Below are 21,966 nucleotides of genomic sequence, written 5' to 3'. Positions count from 1 at the left end.
AAAATAATGACTATTCGGTGGCTCATGCCTGTAATTCAAGTGCTTTGGGAGGCTGAGGCGGGTGGATCACTTGAAGTTGTGAGTTCAAGACCTGCCTGATCAACATGGAGAAATCCATCTCTACTAAAATACAAAATTAGCTGGGCATGGTGGCACATGCCTGTAATCCCAGCTACTCAGGAGGCTGAGACAGGAGAATCATTTGAACCTGGGAGGCAGAGGTTGCGGTAAGCCAAGATTGTGCCATTGCACTCCAGCCTGGGAGACTAGAGTGAAACTCTGTCTCAAAAATAACCATTAAAAATAATAGAAATAGAATGATATGGTTTGGATTTGTGTACATGCCCAAATCTCGTGTCAAACTGTAATCTCTAACATTGGAGGAGGGACCTAATGGAAGGTGATTGGATCACGGGGGTGATGTCCCCCTTGCTTTTCTCATGATTGTGAGCTCAAAAGATCTGGTTGTTTAAAAGTGTGTAGCACCTCCCCCTTCGCTCTCTTCCTTCTGCTCTGTCCATGTAACACATGCCTCTTTCCTCTTCAGCTTCCGCCTGTGATACTACAGCTCAGTATCCCTAATGTATTCCGTGATCAGGATTTATTGAGGAATTGATGCAAAATTCCTTTAAAAAATACTACCAAACCAAATTCAACAGCACAGTAAAAAAAAAAAAAATTATACACCATGACCAAGTGGGATTTATACAAGAAATGCAAGGATAGTTTAGTATATGAAGATGAACGAATGCAATAAACCACATTAACAGAATGAAAAACAACCACACGATTATCTCAGTTTACACAGAAAAAGCATTTGACAATATTTAACACCCTTTCATGATTTTTTTTAAAAAATAAAAGCACTCAAAAAACTAAAAATACCTAGAAGGAAATTACCTCAACATAAAAGGCCATATATAAAAAGTCCATAGCTAATATCATGCTCAATGGTGAAAAACTAAAAGCTTTTCCTCCAAAATAGGAACAAGCCCACTCTCACATCTATTCAACATAGTACTAGAGGTCCTAGTAAAAGTAATTAAGCAAGAAATTGGAAAGGAACAAAATAAAATTAACTGCAGATGTCCTGATCTTAAATGTAGCCCTAGATTTCAAAGGATGTCATGAACAGCCTGGGGCAGAGACTTGTTACAGGGGTGAAACCACTGTAGAGAGACCCTACTAGGGCAATGCCCAGTAGAACTATGGGTTCAGAGACACTGCAGAGATTCCCCACTAGTTCTAGAGGAGCTGTGGGGGCAGGGCCATTCCCAAGACCCCAGAACAGTTCTTGTAGAGCTACCAGTGTGTGACACCAGCTTGGGAGAGCTGCAGGCACAAGATTTCAACCTATGAGAGCGTCTCTGTGGACTGAGCCCAGGAAAGCCAGAGAGTGGACTTGCTTAGGATCTCCTCTCTTTTTTTCTGTGTCTCCCATTTGGAATGCAAATATCTATCCTATGACTGTCTCGCCATTGTATTTCAGAAGCACATAATTTAATTTCACAGGCTCAGAACTGGAAATTTGCCTTAGTATGAATAGTGCTTTGAGTCTCACCCATATCTGATTTAGATGACACTTGGTTTTGGAATTTAAAGTTGATTTTGAAATCATTTAAGGCTTTTGGGGATATTGGGATAGGATGTATGTATTTTGTATGTGAAAAGAACAAAAGTTTTGGGGAGGCAGGGGTGGAATGCTATGGTTTGAATGTTTACCCCCTCCAAAACTCACATTGAAATTTAATTGCCAGTGTTAAGAGTTTAAGGAGGCAGGACTTTTAAGAGGTGATTAAGCCATGAGGGCTTCACCCTTGTGGGTGCAACTGGTGCCATTACAAAAGAGTGAGCTCAGTCTCCTCTTGCTCTCTCTTACCCTTCCACATTCCATCATAGGATGACGCTGCAAGAAGGCCCTCATCAGATGTTGGCCCCTTGATCTTGAACTTCCCTGCCTCCAGAACTATAAGGCAATAAATTTTCCACCCTTATAAATTACCATCTGTGGTATTCTGTTATAGCAGCACAAAACAAAAACAATGATTAACATGGTAAATTTTATGTTGTGTTTTTTACCACAATAAAAAAAAGTACTATCACATTTGAGACTTTTTTTTTTTTAAAAAGGAGTGTTTTCAAAAGAAATGAAGCACTAATATATTCTATAACATAGATAAACCTCATGAAAGCATTATGGCAAGTGAAACAAGCCAATCACAAAGACCATGGCTTAGTCCCTTTTGTGCTGCTATGACAGAATGCTATACTGGGAAACTTACAATGAATAGAAATTTATTTCCTCACAATAAATTTCCTCACTCCTTGATTTTGGAGCCTGGGAAGTCCAAAATCAAGAAGCTGATATCTACTGAGGGCCTTCTTGCTGCATCATTCCATGGCAAAAGGGCAAAGAGAGGACAATAGAGAAAGTAAGAGGGAGCCAAACTTGTTCTTTTGAAAGGAACTCACTCTTGTGATAACAGATCCACTCTCACAATGATAGCATTGATCCATTCATGAGGGTGGTGCCCCCATAATCCACTGACCTCCCATTAGGCCCTACCTCCCAGAACCACCTCACTGGGGATCAAGTTTCCAACACATGAATGTTAGGGGACACATTCTGACATGGTTTGGGTCTGTGGCCCTGCCCAAATTGCATGTCAAATTGTAATCCTGTGTTGGAGGTGGGGACCTGATAGGAGGTGATTGGATCATGGGGGCAGATTTCCCTTTGGTGCTGTTCTCATGATAGGGTTCTCATGAAATCTGGTTAAATATGTGTGGCACCGTTCCCCACTCCTGCTCTGGCCATGTAAAATGAGCCTGTTTCCCCTTTGCCTTCATCCATGATTGTAAGTTTCCTGAGGCCTCCCAAGCCATGTCTCCTGTACAGCCTGTGGAACTGCGAGGCAATTACACCTCTTTTCCTTACAAGTTACTGAGTCTCAGATTATTTCTTCATGGCAGTGTGAAAATGAGCTAATACATATTCAAACCAGACCAGATCATATACTGTATGATCATTGTATGACTCCATTTATATGAAATGTCCAGAATAGGTAAATCTATAGACATAGAAAGTATATTCATGGTTGCCTAGTGCTGGGGAGAATAGAAGGGTTGGGAGTTATCTTAGTCTGTTCCAGTTGTCGTAACAAATGTACCATGGACTGAGTATCTTAGGATTTCTTAAAGTTCTGGAGGCTGGGAAGTCTAAGATGAAGGCACTGGCATGATGAAATTTGAGTGAGAACCCACTTTCTAGCTCACAGATGACGGTCTTTTCATTGTGTCCTCACAAGGGAAAAGGGGTGAGTGATCTGTCTGGGGCCATTTTCATAAGAGCACGGAGCTCATTCATGAGGGCTATGCCCTCTTGACCTAATCACTTCCCAAAGGCCCCATATCCTAATACCATCACCTTAGGAGTTAGAATTTCAACTTATGAATTTTGAGGGTACACAAACATACAGACCATAGCAGAGGTCATAGCTAAAAGTTTTCTTTTGAAGGTGATAATATTCTAAAATTTATTGTGGTGATGGTCATACAACTTTGCAAATACACAACGCCAAATTGTACATTTTAAATGGGTGAAATATTATGGTATGTAAATTATATCTCAATAAATCTGTGGTGGGCCATAGTGGCTCATGCTTATAATTCCAGCACTTTGGGAGGCCAAGGTGGGCAGATTGCTTGAGCTCACAAGTTCAAGATCAGCCTGGGCAACATGGCAAAACCCCATTTCTACAAAAGATGCTAAAAAATTTAGCTGGATGTGGTGGTACATGCCTGTAATCCCAGCTACTTGAGAGGCTGAGCCCAGGAGGTTGAGGCTGCAATGAGCCAAGATCACACCACTGCACTCCAGCCAGGGTGAGAGTGAGACCTTGTTTCAAACCCCCTGCCCCCAAAAAACTCCAATATATCTGTTATGTTCTTATGTTTAAAGAAAGTCACTACATAATGAGAAAACATTCAAATCACCAGAGATTTGACAATTCTTAACCTGTATTCAGATAACAACTGAGTGTCAGAATATATAAATTAAAACTTGAAATAATAGACAAATATACGACAGTGGAAGCATATAAATTAGAAAAAGAATACATTTAAAGGGCTTACATTACCTGATTTTGAGATTTACTACAAAGCTACAGTAATCAAGACAATGTGTGGTTTTGGCAAAGGGATGGACTCATAGATCAATGGAATAGAAAACTGAGAAATAAACCCACTTAAACATAATCAATCGTTGACAAAAGAGCAAAGGAAATTCAATGGAGAAAAAATATGTTTTCTACAAATGATGTTGAAACAATTGGATAACATGTAAGTAACAATGAGCCTGGGGCTTTAACACCTTATATAAAAATTACCTAACAATGGATCATAGATGTAAGTGAAAAACATTATCATTAAGCTAGAAGAAAAATGAAAAATTTCCTAAACTTTAGTTAGGGATGGGCTTTTTTTTTTTTTTTTTTTTTTTGATACAGAGTTTTACTCTTGTTGCCCAGGCTGGAGTGCAATGGCACAATCTTGGCTTACCACACCTCTCCCATCTCCCAGGTTCAAGCAATTCTCCTGTCTCAGCCTCCCAAGTAGCTGAGATTATAGGCATGTACCACCATACCTGGCTAATTTTTTTGTATTTTTAGCAGAGACAGGGTTTCTCCATGTTGGTCACGCTGGTCTTGAACTTCCGACCTCAGGTGATCTGCCTGCCTCAGCCTCTCAAAGTGCTGGGAGTAAAGGCATGAGCAACTGCACCCAGCCAGGGATGGGGTTCTTAACTATGACACCAAAAGTATGGTCCATAAAAGGAAAACTTGGACTTCATCAAAATTTAAAGCCTTTGCTTTATAAAAGACACTGAAATAAAAATGGAATAAAAGAGAATAAAAAGACAAGCCACAAACTACACAATTAAACCAGGAAAACAAACAATAGAATTCTTTTAAAATGGCAAAAGATTTGAACATTTCATCAAAGATACACAGATGGACAATAAGCACAGGAAAAGATGCTCAGCATCATTAGTCATTAAGGAAATGCAAATTGAAGCCACAAGGAGATACCACTACACATCTACTACAGTGGATAAAATAAAAACAATGAGAATACCAGGTGCTGGCAAATTATGGAGCAACCACATCTTCATACATTGCTGGTGGAAAAACAAAATTAACCAATAATTCTGGAAAAGGCTGGCCCTGTGTTACAAAGATAAACATACACTTACTATATGACCTAACCGCTTCATTCCAATATTTACCCTTCAGAGATGAAAATTTATGTTCATACCAAAACCTACATATAAATGATTGTAGTAGTTTTATTCATAATCGACAAAAATTATAAACAACCTAAATGTCCTTCAATGGGTTAATGGTTAAGAATACTGTGGTACATTACAAGGAAAACCACTCATCAATAAAAAGGAATAAATAACACAACAATGATGAATATCAAAGCCTTTTACTCAATGCGAGGTGGGGAGCCAGTCATGAAAAAAAGCACAAGGGGAATTTGTTGGTGCAGTGGAATTGTTCTGTACCCGTTGTGGTGATTTTTACACAAGTCTACATAGGTCGTTTTAAGACAGAACTGTGGAAGGAAGAAAGGAGAAAGGGAGAAATAAAGAGAAAGGGGTGAAGGAGGAGGAAGATGCATAGGAGGAGGAGAGAGGGGAGGAGGAGGAGAAGGAGGAACTATTATAACCGCACACAATTACGGTGGTAGTTACAAGGGTAATATCTTCGTCAAACATGGCAAACACCTTTAAGTGGGTGAATTTTATTGCATACTTTGATAAAAGCTGATTTTGCAAAAGTTCAAAAAGTTATTTTAAAAGACTAGTAAAATAGACAAATCTCTAGAAACATGATCAAGGGAAAATGCGAGGCTACAAATAAGCCATATCAGGAAAGAAAAAAGGGACATAAGTTCAGATAGAACAAGTACTTGAAAATAAAAATGTTTTAAACATTTCGATAACCAAAAAGGATACATTTTTAGAAAAACCTACAATTTTCTAGAAGAAACCGTAAATCTAAATAGCCCCTAAAACCACTCAAACCACATATTACAAACATAATAATCCCAGTTTAACGATGAATACAGCAGAAATTCAAGGGACACAAACTCCCCCAGAGATGGGGGAAAAAAAATCACCAAATTGGGTAAATCCCAGGAATGCAAGGATTCTTTAACATCAGAAAATCAATGTACTTTACCACATTAATAGATTAAAAGAAACCACACGATTAGCTCAAAAGATACAGATTTTACCAGGATCCCAGAAAACTTATTTAAAAATATAAAAAGCCTCATTCCATCATATTCACAGTTGTTTCTATTCGGCTACACCGCTGTGGAGCATACATGACAGACATGTCCTCTTCTAAATGACTCTATCAATAGTACCTACTAGTTATATAGCACCTGATAGCTCACAAATCACATTGCATCCATTTTCTACCTAACTCTAGTCATTCTCAAATAGGCATTAAATTTTAAAACATATATCTATGAGGAAACAGATTTCAAAGGATGAAAGTGACTTGTCCCAAATCCCAATTATTTTCATTCTTTGTTGATTCTCTATATCATATGTCATATGGCAAATTAAAGTGAACAGAGAACCACATGTAGGTAATATATAACTGGAAAAAATATCCAAAATTCTAAGTCCAGTTCTCCAGTGCTTCTCATACATTTTTTGAACAAAAATACAAATTAAAAAAATTTAACCCTACGGTTTATATTGTTAGTCATATCTATCCTTCTCAAGTTTATAACCTACAATTAAATGCTGGTGTTTCCTCAATTTAAAAACTATAGTTCCTTCAAAGCTAGATGAAGCAGGCCAATAGTTTCTACCTATCAAATTAGAAGCTTATCTTCAGGAAACCAGTGAGCATTCCTTTTAGTACCTATTCCTAACTGGTTACAAATGACTTGCATATACCACAAACTCTTAGGTTATGTACCAAAAACCCTATATATACCACAACTTGATGTGTGATTTCAGTGTCAAGCACAAAAGTGTCACAGGAAAGGTGGAGTACTACCTTATCCTATTGCTCTCACTAAGTAGAGCTAAAAATCCTGGATATTATATACAAAGCAAACATAAAAAGGTTCTAAAAGATGGAGAGAGAATGGAGTGACTAGGGACCTCAGAACTCAAGGAAGAATACAGCAGTGACTTTCTTGGGTTTTCTTTTTGCCTAATCTATCCCAGACTGGGTTCTGACAGAGAAGCTGACAACCTGGAAATGCCAACAGACACCAACAAGGGAGAAAAAAAGGCCAAGACAAGTCTGGTTTTTTTAGCCAAAGGACTGGGAAGGGAGCAGCCTAGCAAGACAGAAAGTCACAATCCTACTTCAAAGACCACAGAAGAAAGCTATGGTCCTATCCACACCAACAAAGGCCTATGTTTCCACCCTCACCAGGCTGTAACAAGGGTCCTCCATCCTCCACTTTTACCCTAAGGGTGTGGTTGAACAACCATTTGATAAAGAGATCATGAATGTGACTCATGGGTTTAGCAGCCCCATCAGAAGCCAGGAACATAAATGGGATTATACCAGCAGAGACACAGCCAGCTAGTACTAAAGGGGAGAGGAAAACAACAAAATAAAATGAAGGTAGGCTTTAGGGCTTCTTAGGTCATATAGAACCAGACTAGAGAGCCATTTTTCTATGAATGTGTTATTCTTCAAGAGAATGACACTGAAAACAATTCAGAGACCACTGGGAATACTTCCTGTTTCAAAGGGTGGAACCATCACTTTGGTTTTCAACAGGACAGAAAGGCTCCAGCTGAAGACTTAGAGGAAGAATTGCCCTGCAGAGGCTTAGGAGAGGGGCCACCTGGCAGTACCACAGAGATAGGACCACTACTCCAGTGGGTCCAGAAGGCAGGGCATTGAGTAAAAGAGAGTTATTATCACAAGATCTGATGAAATGTAACCTCTGAAGAATTTGCCTTACTAAGTTCTGGACTTGCTCAGGAACCACTCCTCCTCCTACTTTCCTATTTCTCCCCCTGTGGAATGGGAATGCCTACATTACGTCTAGATCACAAATGTATTTTGGAAGCATGTAACTTCTTTGGTTTCATGGGTTCACAGCTGGGGAGTAATTTTGCCTCAGGATAAAGAGGTACTCTTACTCAGGTAAGAGTACCTTGACTCTTACCCATATCTGATTTAGGTGATATTTACTTGAAGGTCTGGATTTTACAGCTAATGCTAGAATGAGTCAAGGTTTTAGGGGCTGTTGGAGTGGAATAAATATATTCTGCATTCAAGAACATAAATTTGGTGAGGGGGGGAGGCTGTGATGGAATATTATTAATTAGATGTATCCCCTCCTTCCCAAAATTATGTTGAAGCCCTAATCCCCAATATAATTTATTGGAGACAGGGTTTTTAGGTGGCAATTGGGGTTAAATGAGATAATAAGGGAAGAGTCCTAATCTGCTAGAACTGGTGGACTGATAACTGGTGGACTATTTCTCTCTTCCTCTCCCCATTGGCCCCCCATCTGCATGCACTACAGACATGGGAGGACACAACGAGAAGGCTGCCATCTGTAAGCCAGGAAGAGATCCCTCACTAGAAGCAGAGTCCGCAGGCACCTTGATCTTGGACTTCCCAGCCTCCAGAACTGTTAGAAATAGGTATTTTTTTGAGTCACCCAGTCAGTCTATGTTATCTTGTTAAAGCAGATTGAGCAGATTCAGGCAAAAATCATCAAGAAAAAATGAACAGAGCCTCAAGAACTTGTGAGACTACAACCAAACAGCCTTTCATTAGAGTCCCAGGAGAAAAGGAGTAGAAGGTGGGGGCTAAAATGTAAAATGTATTTAAAGAGATGATGGCTGAAAATCTCCCAAATTTGGCAAAAGACATAGCCTGTAGATTGAAGAAGCTAAGCAAACCCCAAATAGGGTAAACTAAAAGAAATCCACACCAAGATACATTATAGTAAAACTTCCTCAATATTAAAAACACTCAAAATAATGTGTCCAATAATCTTTAAAGTTTCAATGAAAAACGTATGTAGCTTCCTGCTTCACCTCCATGCCTCAAGTTATGGCGAAGAGCCTCCAATCCACTAGCACGATGTGAGGATCCGGAAACTGCCCCCACGATGGAAGAGGACCAGGAGCTGGAGAGGAAAGCAATAGAAGGAGGCAAATAATGATAAGCAATATGGGGAAAATTAGAGCTGAAACAATGGGACCCCTGGGTTGGATGAAGTGTCCTCTTGCTGGTACCAATAAAAGATTTCTAACTAACACAACTAAAAACACATTGCACTCTCATAAAGAACAAGACCATGAACGAAAAGAAGACAATAAGGAACCAGCAAAGAGCCACACCCAGAAAGAAGACCCAAAGAAACACAGAAGCCATCTTTACAAGCATAACTTCTGTGCTCAAGGTTATCAGTTGCTCCCCACCACAAAAGTGGAGCAGCCAGGACAAGTACAAAAAGTGACCCAATTGGTGGTGAGGCCGGAGCTAGGGCCAGCAAGCCCTGTGGGCTCTGTGCATCTTCAGGGGTGCAGTATGCAGAGAAGGTGTTAACTGGCAATGCAGATACCTGAGAGTGAATTTTACAGTAGGTCCTTTGTTGTTCTTAAAGAGGCTGCTGGTCATGGGCAAAAAGTGACCTAGCAACTCTTCTAGGAAACAAGTACAAAGGAGGATGTCTTGCCAATTTTAAGCTACATCTGCAGTGTAGTAGACATATGTATTGTTGCTAGTCTACCTTGTTTAGAAGTGTGTTTCAAAATAAACATGTCTAGAATTTTAAGTTTTCAACAAAAATTATATATATATATAATTGAAATTATATATATATATATAAAATTATGTATATATATATATATATACACACACACACACACACACACACATAAAGATGCCACCTACCTCTACCTAAGAGTAAAATGGTAAAAGGTATTTCAAAGTCTTTCCAAGTTTTTCATAATCTAATATATAGTGTCAGTGCAAATCTACAACTAAACTTTACTGTACGCTATAAAAAAATCTAAGGTACAAACTAGATAAAAATGAGGTAAATCTTTATAAATAAGCACATTCTCAGGCAACTCAGATACCTTAAAACAGTTTGAACACATCAAAGGTCTCTTCTGTACTCAATATTCTATGCTGTGGGTCTTGACCCTTGGAATTAACATGATTTATAGTAGGTGACGTCTCAATAAGCAAGGTCTGAAAGACAAAAAGGGCAGAAGCAAACACCCTGCATTATCCTGCAGCCAACATTCCTTAGCTGCAGGGTAAAGTTACCCTCACAGAAACTTTTCAGCTGACCAATTAGCAAGTCTAATATTTTTCATGGCTGTGAATATTCAGTTAAGTAGTTATCATAGTCAACATTTCTTGAGTTCGTTCCCCCAGGTCTTTTTTTCTATCCTTTCCCTCTACTTCCTTTGGCTCCTTAAGAATGAAGGACAACTTCCCTTCTTCCACCACTCCTGACTCTGGACAAACTCATTGTGAATTCTCAATCTCTTATTTCTACCTGTGCAACTTCTCTAAAAAGATCACTTATCTCTTTAAAACTTATATTCTTAGTATTATGAAAACACCTGGCACAGTCAAGATGTCCCCTTTCCACCATGCCACACCCCATTTCTCTCCCAAAGCTATGGTAATTTACATACACATTAGGATGTTACACATAATTTTTCTCTTTCCTGAGGGAAATTCAGTGTCCTCTGCCAGAACACTTTTAAAAATATAAAACTATACTTTCACAGTCTAATTATGCTACATCCCACATCAGCAATGATTTGTCAATATTTTTTTTTGCAACACAGACTTGAATTTCTTTGTAGACTCCCACAGCAAGTACAGTAAATGCTCAAAAAGTATGCTCTGAATGTAAACCACATTTACATGGTCTTTATCCAGTATGAATTCTCTTGAGTTGGCCAAAGGCTAAATGCTCACTAAAAGCTTGGACATATTCCTTGGTTTTCCCTCCAGCATGAGTTTTCTGATGTTGAGAGAGGGATGAACTCTGGCTGAAGGCTTTTCCACATTCCTTACACTTGTAGGGCTTTTCTCCAGTGTGAGTTTTCTGATGCTTTGTAAGAGATGAGCTCTGGCTGAATGCTTTTCCACAATCTTTACATTTGTAAGGTTTCTCTCCAGTGTGTGTTCTCTGATGACGAATAAGGGCTGAGCGGTCACTGAAGGCTTTGGCACAATCATTGCATTTATATGGTTTCTCCCCAGTGTGAGTTCTCTGGTGCTGAGTTAGGGCTGAGCAGTAGCCAAAGGCTTTCCCACATTCGTTACATTCATAGGGCCGCTCCCCAGTATGAGTTCTCTGGTGCTGAATAAGACCTGACCGATCACTAAAGGCTTTGCCACATTCATTACACTTATAAGGTTTCTCTCCAGTGTGAATGACCTGATGCTGGGTAAGAAATGTGCTTTGGCTAAAAGCCTTCCCACATTCATTACACTCATAAGGTTTCTCTCCAGTATGAATTCGCTGATGTTGAGTGAGGTATGAACTCTGATTAAAGGCCTTCCCACATTCATTGCATTCATAGGGTTTTTCTCCAGTATGAATTATATGATGCCGAATAAGGGCTGAGCGATGACTAAAGGCTTTCCCACATTCATGACATTCATAGGGTTTCTCTCCAGTATGAATTCTCTGGTGCAGAGTAAGGTGTATGCTCTGGCTAAAGGTTTTACCACATTCATTACATTCATAGGGTTTTTCTCCGGTATGAATTCTCTGATGCAAGACAAAAGCTGAGTAGTAACTGAAGGCTTTCTCACACTCATTACATTTCCAAGGTTTCTTTCCTGCACAAATTCTCTCATGCCTAATTATATCTGAGTTTTGTTTTAAGTTATTTTTAAATGAATCACAATGATGTAGTCTCTTTCCTTGCTGCTGAACAAGTAAGGACCTCCGAGTGCAATTTCTTCTAAATTCATCAAATTGGTAACTTCTCCCTCTAGAAGATTTCTGAGTGATAGCCTCTTGTATTAAATGTTTCTCATGGTTTTCCTGCTGACTCTTTAAAGAATCCTCACATTCACTGGAACCTTCCTTTGAAAATCTTATGATTAACACCCCAGGGGCTGATTCTTCTTCAGAAATCTCCTTCTCTGGAGTTAGCTCCTTGCTTTCTGGTATCATTTCCCAGTCTGAAAGAAGCAAAAGTACACATGTAAATCATTTCCTTCACTGAGAGAAAAATAACTGCTGTGGTAGGAAAATAATGAGACAAAGAATATTTACACATGAACTTGAAAGCTCTCAAAAATAGTCTTGCAATCTTGAGAGAACACAAGAAAAAAAGATGATTGGGCAAAGAAGTACAGCTGCACAAAAGGACAGTGTGTGTAGGTACTCAACATTCCTCTTCTCAGCAGGATAGGAAATTACAAAGAATAACAGAATAAGACTAAGAAGAGGTGATGTTGGGAAATACCAGATTTTTAAATAAAGGATTTAGAGAAGACAGGGCTAGGATCAGAGAAAGATGGTCTTCCAAAGACTCACTGTACCTATCTGACCAGCAGAGCCTTATCACTTCATGCCGAGAATGACCATCTTTAGCTCATCTCCTTGCTACCAATCTTTTCCTACTCCCATATGTCCCAACCACTACTAAAAGAATAATCTCTCAAAACCATCTCTCTTTTACAAAAATCTGTTGGTTCTAATGTCTCATGAGACACAAATTCTAGAAGCTAGCATTCAACATGGTCCAGGTCTACAAACTCAAATACCATAAAGCTTAGTACCTGGAAAGCAACTAATCACCTCTGATTGTTTACCATCACCCTAAACTCAGCAAACTGGAAAGAGTAAACCAGAACCAAGAAGAAAGAAAAAAGGAAGAAAAAAGAAAAAAAGGAAAGAAAGAGAAAAACAGCAGCGTGTTGGGAAAGGAAGGTTAAAACTTCATGTGCTCAGATTAGCCTCCAACCTCTCAAGATACCTGCCCTAAGTTCCTGGGCTTCCTAGTAAGGATTTGGGGGTGGGGGCAAAGCTTCATTGCTAAAAATGTGTAAATACTTCCAAGCCTAGATGGCCTTTAATATCCATGTCAATCATGTCTCTACATGAAATAAATTAATACAGTGTTCTCAATTAGATATACTCAGGGGAGTGCCTGGGGTTTTAAAGGACAAATAAGTAGAAGAGGTTTAAGGCAAATGGACTTCCAGCTAAGGGGAGTGGAAAAAATAAAGCCCCAAATGGTTGGGGAGGCAGGTAAGGGACTTGCCTATCTGATGTTAAGTTGAAGAACAGAGAAAGCAAAAGGTTAGGCAGGTAGACTAACAACAGCTTTGAAAGCAGGTAGAGGAATACAGAATTGGCAGAGTAAGGAACTCAATGGGCAATCTAGCAATATTATGCTGCCTCAATTTTATAAGAATAAAACTAAAGAAAGTATAATTAGCCAGTAGTCTATTGCAGTAATGCAGTTTGACGGAAGTAATAGGGTCAAACTCATAACATCTTTCAAAGAAGTTATTAGAACTTAATAACTATCATTTGCTTAGCATAAAGCCATTTGTCTCGGATTATTTCCTTATATTGTTATGTTACCATAATAATATAAGCTTTTTGTTCTCATTATCTCCATTTTACCATTGGGGAAATTCAAGTCACAGAGAATACAAGTCACCTGTTAAAGGTCACAAAGCTAATGAGTAGCTAAGATCACCTTTAAACCAAGGAAGTCTGGTTCCAAAGTCTACAGTCTTAATCATCATGCTATCCTGCCTCTGCTTAGACAGAGAAGGCAGCAAGGGAAAACCCAGAGATCAATTTAAAATGGCATCCTGCAAAGATAAAATAACACATGTAAACAATCCTGGTTTAGAGCCTTGAAACCAAGCAAGTTATTAACAAAAATGAAAATGTTGGTTTCATTTCACCTTAATTGGGAAAAAGAATTGGTGTGAAAGAATAGAAAGGCTGGGTGCAATGCCTCATGCCTGTAATCCTAGCACTTTGGGAGGCCGAGGTGGGTGGATCATCTGCAGTCAGGAGTTCGAGACCAGCCTGGCCAACATGGTGAAACCCTGTCTCTACTAAAAATTCAAAAATTAGCTGGGCATGATGGCACATGCCTGTAATCCCAGCTACTTGGGAGGCTGAGGAAGGAGAATCTCTTGAACCAGGAAGTGGAGGCTGCAGTGAGCCAAGATCACACCGCTGCACTCCAGCCTGCATGATGGGAGCGAGACTGCATCTCAATTAAAAAAAAAAGAGTAGAAAGTATTTACTTTCTAAAAAATCAAATTATAACTTTATAAACAGATCGCCATCCACAGAGTTGGGATGTGGCACAGGGGAGAGATGGGGACTTCAACTTTTCCATGGGTCTAGCAAAATCTGGATAGGCTCCTCTTCCACAAGCATTTCCATTGACCATCTGGGTTCTACAGGCACTGTTTCCAACACTCACATACCTGGACTGGCTGCTTTTGAGACTTCTCTCTCCAGCTCCTCCTCATGCTCCAACTGAGAGATGACATCAGGTGTGGAAATTGGAAGCCCTATTCATAGGGAAAGAAAAAGGAGTCAGTAAAGAGGTCAGTGTTCATCATTCCTCGGTCTTCAGGAATACAATAAGAGAGGGAGAGAGTGAGGTCAGTTCTCCATTTCTTTTTCAACACTGCTCAGGAGGTAGGAAGATTGATAGGGGTTCATTTGAATCCCATGTCAATTTTACCTCCTCCTATTTAAAGAATAAGCACCCATTCTCTTAAGAGTTGTTTTCGTTGGCACTTTGTCTCTAAATCCTTGGTCAAGGAGTAGAGAAGAAGGATGCTACAGGTCCATAGCATAAAGATGTTTATGTCTAATTCCACAAGGGTTAAAACTATATCCAGAAACAAAAGGCAGAAATTGTCTGTCTCAGGCTCTACTAGAATTAAAAATCATTGAATGTAAGGACCTTGGAGCTCCTAGGAATTGAGGAAGCCAACGTACCACACTGGGTAAATTCACAGGCATTAGGGGAGCCATCCTTACCCAGCAAGACCAGATTCCTAGGCTTCTCAGGCACATCTCCCTGAGGAGAGTTCAGCTGCCTCCACTGGGTGAAAGCCTCGGCCATATCCCTGACCATCAGTTCCTGAAAAACCAAACACATTGGTGCTTACCAATAAGCCTCCTTCCAGAGGCCTCTGAAGAGAGCTAAAACTGACAATACAGAAGGAGGAAGACAGGAAGGATAGAAGAGGACAGACAAAATAGCCTCAGCCACCCTTTCCAATACTAAGATTCTCTGGTGAATTTGTAGTCTACACACTCACACTTTGGTTCCAGGTAGCAGAACTGCATATTACCTGCAAGTAGGAGGGAAAGTACCTTAATGTAAAACTTGAAGGTATGCACTTCTTAGTTTATGTATCAATAAATTACAGAATTATAAAATTTGCTACTACTTACACAGGAAAAAGGGGAGAAAAATGTAATTACAAATTAAGTATTTTCCTTATGGTATACTTTTTAAAATATATGGGGTTCAATAAATTGAAGTATTTTTTTCTCTAGTTTTCCTTTCAAAATGAAATCAGTCCCACATATACTAAACATTAAGATGTTTCCTACACATTTCACAGAATATAAATTTATTTGTAAAACAGTATCTGAAGCCCAAATTATAAGTTTCCAGAGTGTTCTTGTCATTTTTCACAATGACCCTGATCAGTCTGTCCCCGTCCCCTAGTTGATGACATTCTTTCATCTGCTTGAAGTGTGTGTCTCATTCCCTTTAGCCCCTTTACACATCCTGCTTACTATTCCTGAATATTCTACCCACTGCACCCTCCTTTCAGCAATGTGAATCCTTCTCTCCCTTCAGATCTCAGCTCAGGTGTTACCTCAAGGGAAGCCCTCCCTGACTCCTAGTTATAGCACATGTTCCTTCCCTTCTCTTGGGTTGTACACATGGAGAGGATTTTGTTACTAACATAGGCTCCATAGGCGTAGAGGCCAGGTCTATTTTTGCTCACTGAAGCAGTGCTACTACTCGGCACAGTGTAGAAACCTGTAAATATTTGTGGAATATTTGATGAAGAAAGGAAGGAATTAACAATAATTAGTAGAAACAAGTTTAAATGGGATATTCTATAAAAGTGTGCATGGGAACAGAAGTGAGCAGAAGAACAGAAGTGTATCAAACATCGAAAACAGGAGTGTTTAGCCTAACTTTCATCTAGATGGCAGGTACAAAGTTTAGTTTGTTTACTAAAATATTGAAATAAGGGAGTAGGGAAGGTAATGCTCCTTTAAATCTGTTACTGCCGATAAGATAAATGTCTAATAATTTTTCAAATTCTGTTTTTCAAATTTCTATACAACTACAACTTAACTGAGATACAGTAAAATAAACCAGTCCTTGGGTTAGCAAATGAATCAGTTTTACCCCTCTTTAAACTACCACTTTGGCCACAGTCCCTTGACTATACATATGAATCGTACTGTTAATTTTGTTTATATTCAACTTTCTAACGTGTATTTCATAGTCTTCCAAAAATGACTGTAAAACAATGCACATAATGACATAAGTTAAAAGAACTACCTACTCTGAAAATCCTCTGCCCCAAATACACTTTTTGACACTAAGAAATCCTGTACTTTTAAGTTTAAGGTCCCTTATGGCCATATGCCTCAGGAATGATCAGCACAAGTAATATAAGGTGCACAATCTTCGTTCTTTACAAACAGTGCTAACACTAACAGACTAACAGGCAGTTGCTTTCAGACTTCAGTTCCCTGAGAAAACCTCTGCAACTCACTTAAGTGTGCATGTGCTGGGGCTGGAAGGCACAGGCAGGCAAATCAGACACTGTCAGCAGGTGCTACTGACTTTCTCTCCCCTCATCTCTCTAAAAGCGATCTACTAATTCACAGACAAACATCAATACTGGCATTTTCTCCCATGATTTTAAAAGGATCATCAGTACCTACAGGCCGTTAGGTCTGGTGTGACGGAGACAGAGTCCCAGCACCTGAACCAAAGGCCAGATCTTACAGAAGCATCTTTACTAATCTTCTCTTGCCAATCAGCTATGGCATGTATCATCTTGCTGGGCCTCTAAAAACCTTCATGGGGACTTCATTTGCCTCTGAAATAAGACCAAGTATAGATTGTCCTGGCGTCTGGGTACAACAGACCCAAGCTTCCCTCACCACAGTCAAGGTCACCCCACAGTGACTCACACATCCACACATCCTTAGAAGGCCTCCAACTCCCTCATCATTTAAATACTTTTTTTTTTTTCTGGCCAAAGCTGTTCTCTCTTGGAATATTCCTTTATTCTACCCTTCAACTACTCACTCTCTCTTGTTTTTCAAAGTACAGTTTTTATCCCACACTTTTCCCAAACAGATGATAAAAAAGCCTCTTTCAGAGCCATTTATGACTTGCCCGGACCAGTCATTTCTACGTTTAAAAAATATCAATTTCTTCATGTTTTATCTATGTATCTCTCACTGCCTTGGTAAACTCCACAATGCAACAGCAAGTGGCTTTTACTTCTTTGCATCTCACCAAGGCCAATTACAGTACTGAATGGCTAATAAGGGTGCAGCAAATACTCAGTGGGTACAGAGAAAGCAATGCTGGGAAGAAAGTTCTGCACAAATGAAAAGCACTTCCTGTGGGGTTCATCAGTCATCAATTTATCAGGATAAACCCAGTGGTCTAGGAATCAGGGCTGGCCAATTCCATAACAATGAAAGAAAACATATCCTTGCTCAGAGAAATGAAAGAAAAAAAGAAGAACATTTACTTGGGACCCAGAGGTCAGCAGCACAGCAGTCATGCCATTTTCTTTTGGGTTTCCAGCATGGAGAAGGTCTGAGTCAGCAAAAAGTGATCCTAGAAGTGGAGACAGGCGCCATGATGATTACTCTGCAATAAACGCGCAGCAAGTGCCACACACCAGCTACTTGTCATCTAAGAAGAGTCAACACAGGGAACCAAAAGGCAATCGCATAATATTCTTTAATCAAGACAGCCTTGACCATTGCTGCCTCAGGCTCCTCCTGTCCTCCTCTGCCCTTAAACTCTAGCAGAACTGCTATGAACATGTGGACATATAAACATATTTTTATCTTGTATGTGCTAAGTAGTCAAAATAATACTCAAATTCTTTGTGTGTCCATTCCTCACTTAGTGATTGATCCTTGTTATATTCCAGACTCACAGGATGAACGAACACTAAATTCTTTTTGAACACTGGCTTTTCAGATATTAATACAATACTGCCTGACTCAGAAAGTGATGGGTCTTGTGGAAAAACCACCACCACCAAAACCAAAACAAGATTGTAAACAAATTCCGTGACTTCTCAAATCCCCGTTTTCCCTACCTTTCAAAAGGGTCAGTTAGTCCCTTCCTACTGCCTTACAGGGTTCCTCTGAGGTCAAAAAAGAAGTCATTATCGAAAGCCAAATTGTTAGATGTGTTGGGATTTTCCCTTGGGCAAGGGAGGCATCCAGCGCCCTACAGACCAGGAGGGCAACGGAGGTGGCGTCTGTCCCTCAAAACCCCAAGTGAGACCGGCTAGTAGGAAGGAGCTCGTGATACTACTCCCTCCTGAGCCTGCCCCAGCCAGAGGCAGCCTTTCTCCCTCTCTAGCAGGTACCAAGGCCGCCTGACTCCCAAATCCTCACCTCTGCCCCCAGGCTCCATGACGACTCCTTCCTCGGGGCCCGCGGTGGGGGCAACTGGCGCTGGGGAACGGGCCGGGGGTCAGTCGCTCGGGTCCCCCCAGAGGCCCGGAACGCAAGCGCGACCCTCGCCGAGCAGCCCGGCGCCCGCACCCGGGGGTTCTTCCCGCCACCCTCCCGGGCCCTTAGAAGAGGATGCGCTCAGTCCTCCTCGATCCTGGGTCCGACCTCCAGCCAGACACGGAGGAAGCCAAGCCAGACGACAAAGGCATCTAACAGTCTGCAGGGACACCTCGCGCCGGCCTGCCGAGAGGCCGAACTACCACTCCCAGAATCCTCCGCGGGGCGCGGCTGGCAGCCCCCACCCCCAACGCCGCTTCCCAGAGGACCCCGCGGTCTCCGCGCCCGGGGCTGCGTTTGCTGCAGCGGCTCGCGCTGGACCAGTCTGGAGGAGCGCTCGCTTGTTCGTGAAGCCCTGCCCACTGCTCTCGAAGGGCCGCTTCTCCCTCCGTGCCGACTGTGGGCGGTGGCCGCGCCAAACATCGCCCGGCGTGGGACTTTTGCATCCCCGCTACTGTGACGACAGAAGGCGGCGCCCCAGACCCACGCAAGATCCCTCCCTGGCTGCGTGCGATGCTCCCTCGGAGGGTAGGTGTCCCGCGGTATCCCCGCTGCTGCGCCTCCACGCATCGTACCTTCCTGGCCTGCACAGAGGTGATCTCAGTTTACTTCCGATAACCAGGGATGTTTGTTCCAGACTGCACCTCGGAATAAAGAAAAATGGAATTTCAATCCCGAAATCACTTCAAACCCCCCAAATAGCCAGGTCTCCAAGAAGAACCAGTAAACTAGTGCTGCTGCTCCAAGGAGGCTGAGCCTGAAGGTTTTGCAGACTCCTCCAGAGCTCTAGGGGTGGGCTGGTCTTCAGACTAGTGAGTGTTTTCATATACCTTCCCACGATAAAGTGCCAGGTTTCTGCCCAGTTTAGAAAGAGAAAACCTAATTAGCTTAGCTGTGTTCTTGTTTGGATACAAGCCAAAATGTCCAATTGACCTTTCTCCAACAGAATCTCCAATTTTTAGCTAGGCTTAAGGTTTCCCAAGGCTTCTAATTATTGCTCTCCTTTGCCCTCCCCGGCACCCCCCTGCCCCTGCTGGAACATAGTAAATCATCATGCGCTGTGTGGACTAGGTTAACACCCTAGGGATGGTAAACCAACATGATAGAAGGAACGGAGCTTGGCCTTTAGCATGAGAGATGCAAACTTCTATTTTGTATAAGCCACTATTATTTTGGGTTTCTTCTGCACAGATAACCACACTTAATCTCTAGCTGGTCCGTAGATTGGCTGCATTTGGTCCAGGCCGCTAGGGCTGGTGGGGATAAAGGACATGTGGTAGGGACACAGCCCTGCCAGCTCAAATGACAGCCTAAGGGAGTCTCCCCGCCCTTCATTCCGCAGGAGACATGGGATAGGCAGTTTCCTTCAGAAGATGCTTCATATGAAAGACACCACCCCCTGATGTTTTGGAAACCCCAGGGATAAGGTCTAGGCACTGCAGCTTGCTGCACAAAAAAGCCAATCACTGAGAGGAGTATTGCCAAGGAAGAAGGCTTTAATCAGGTGCTGCAGCCAAGAAGATGGGAGACTAGCTGCAAATCCATCTCCCTAACCTACTAAAATTAGGGGTCTATATAGCAGAGAAGAAATGTAACTGTGTAGGGGAAAACAGGACTAGGGAGGATTAAGGAACCAGTCATGAAGAAAGACGGATCTGGTGTATCTTTGTCTGGATGCCGTCATCTGGTGTGTTTCAGTTCTTTTTTTTAAAATCAACTGCTCTCTCAGAATCATCTTTTGATACTTTCTTGAGGAGCCCTAGGGTCTTTACTGAGGAAGGAACTAAGATAAAACAAGTATAAGTTTCAAGCTTTAAGACCAGAGAGTCTGTGGTGGGTTCAGGCCTTTTGTCTCAGCACTTTGGGAGGCCGAGTCCGGGCAAGACAGATGGATCACTTGAGGTCAGGAGTTCCTAACCAGCCTGGTCAACATGGTGAAACCCATCTCTATTAAAAATACAAAAATTAGCCCGGCATGATGGCACACACCTGTAATCCCAGCTACTTGGGTGGCTGAGGCAGGAGAATTGCTTGAACTGGGACCCAGGAGACAGGTTGCAGTGAGCCAAGATTGTGCTACTGCACTCCAGCCTGGGCGAGAGAGCAAGATTTCGTTTCAAAAAAAAGTAAACAAATTAAAATTAAAACACCAGAAAGTCAGTTTCTTTGTTTATCCAAAATAAGGTCTGTGGGTCTATTGGGCTGGTTTCAATGTGTCTAGAGAACCCCTTTCTTCTTATTGCTAACCGTCCCCATCACAGATATCTCTCTTTTTTGTTACCAAATCAATTGTCAGTCCTCATCTCACTCCATTAACATCAGGTGATAACACTTGGCTACTCCCTACTCCTGGAAATACTCTGGTTTTCTTCCTCCTTGACTGGTCACTCTTTCTCAATCTCATTAGTTATTTTGTCTTCTCATCACCTCTAAACCAATGTTTTCCAAACGACAGTCATGCATCACTTAACAACCAGGATACCCTCAGAGAAATGCATTCTTAGGTGATTTTGTTCTTGTGTGAACATCATAGAATGTATTTATGAGAACCTACACTGTACCACCTATTGCACACCCAGGCTGTATGGTATAGCCTTTTGTTCCAAAGCTATAAACATACAGCTAGTGAATTATATGGTGAATACTGTAGGTCATTGTAACACAATGGTATTTGTGTATCTGAACATATCTAAATATAGAAAGGATTCAACAAAAATGCAATATAAAAGATAGAAAATGGCACACCTGTATAGGGCACTTACCATGATGGGAACTTGCAGGACTGGAGGTTACTTTGTTACCAAAACACCAGGGTTTGAGTCTAGGTCCTGCCACTCATAGCACAGGAAGCTGATGATTAAAACCATAATCTCACAGCACAGGAAGCCAATGACTGAGATGATTATCAGGTGCTGCAGCTGCGAAGATGGGAGGTCAGTATCAGATTCATATCACTGACCCACTGAAAGTAGGGATTTATCTGGCAGGGAAGAAATGTAACAATGTGTGGGAAAATAGGAACTCAGGACAGGTAGGTTAGCACTCATGATGCATGTGGTGCCTGGTGTCTCACTGTTTGGATGCGGTGATCTGGTGAGTTTCCTTTCTTTGATT

At 41.2% G+C, this 21,966-nt stretch overlaps 1 protein-coding gene and 1 pseudogene across 7 annotated transcripts; one reads left to right on the top strand and one right to left on the bottom strand.

Annotated features, from left to right (window-relative positions):
* Nucleotides 1-5,331: 5,331 nt before the first annotated feature.
* Nucleotides 5,332-20,151, bottom strand: LOC116543696 (zinc finger protein 501-like). Of its 7 annotated transcripts, XR_004265671.1 has the most exons (6): nucleotides 18,736-19,064; nucleotides 17,850-17,938; nucleotides 15,082-15,184; nucleotides 14,517-14,603; nucleotides 10,154-12,233; nucleotides 5,332-9,195 (listed from the first exon to the last, which is right to left on the bottom strand). XR_004265671.1 is itself a non-coding variant. In XM_032269473.1 (5 exons), the coding sequence occupies exons 2-5, from the start codon at nucleotides 17,880-17,882 to the stop codon at nucleotides 10,966-10,968; spliced, it is 1,491 nt and encodes a 496-aa protein (XP_032125364.1). In that variant the 5' UTR covers nucleotides 17,883-17,938; nucleotides 19,428-20,151; the 3' UTR covers nucleotides 9,950-10,965. The 7 variants fall into 7 exon arrangements, 6 of the variants coding, with proteins under 6 accessions (XP_032125364.1, XP_032125362.1, XP_032125363.1 ...); XM_032269473.1 differs by lacking the exons at nucleotides 5,332-9,195; nucleotides 18,736-19,064 and adding an exon at nucleotides 19,428-20,151 and having other exon boundaries at nucleotides 9,950-12,233; XM_032269471.1 differs by lacking the exon at nucleotides 5,332-9,195 and having other exon boundaries at nucleotides 9,950-12,233.
* LOC116543697 lies at nucleotides 9,178-9,528 on the top strand (annotated as a pseudogene).
* Nucleotides 20,152-21,966: the final 1,815 nt, after the last annotated feature.

Source organism: Sapajus apella, unplaced genomic scaffold (assembly GCF_009761245.1).
Source record: "Sapajus apella isolate SASKATOON/1434 unplaced genomic scaffold, GSC_monkey_1.0 scaffold193, whole genome shotgun sequence".
Taxonomy (NCBI): domain Eukaryota; kingdom Metazoa; phylum Chordata; class Mammalia; order Primates; family Cebidae; genus Sapajus; species Sapajus apella.
This window is presented reverse-complemented; position numbering and strand designations above follow the sequence as displayed.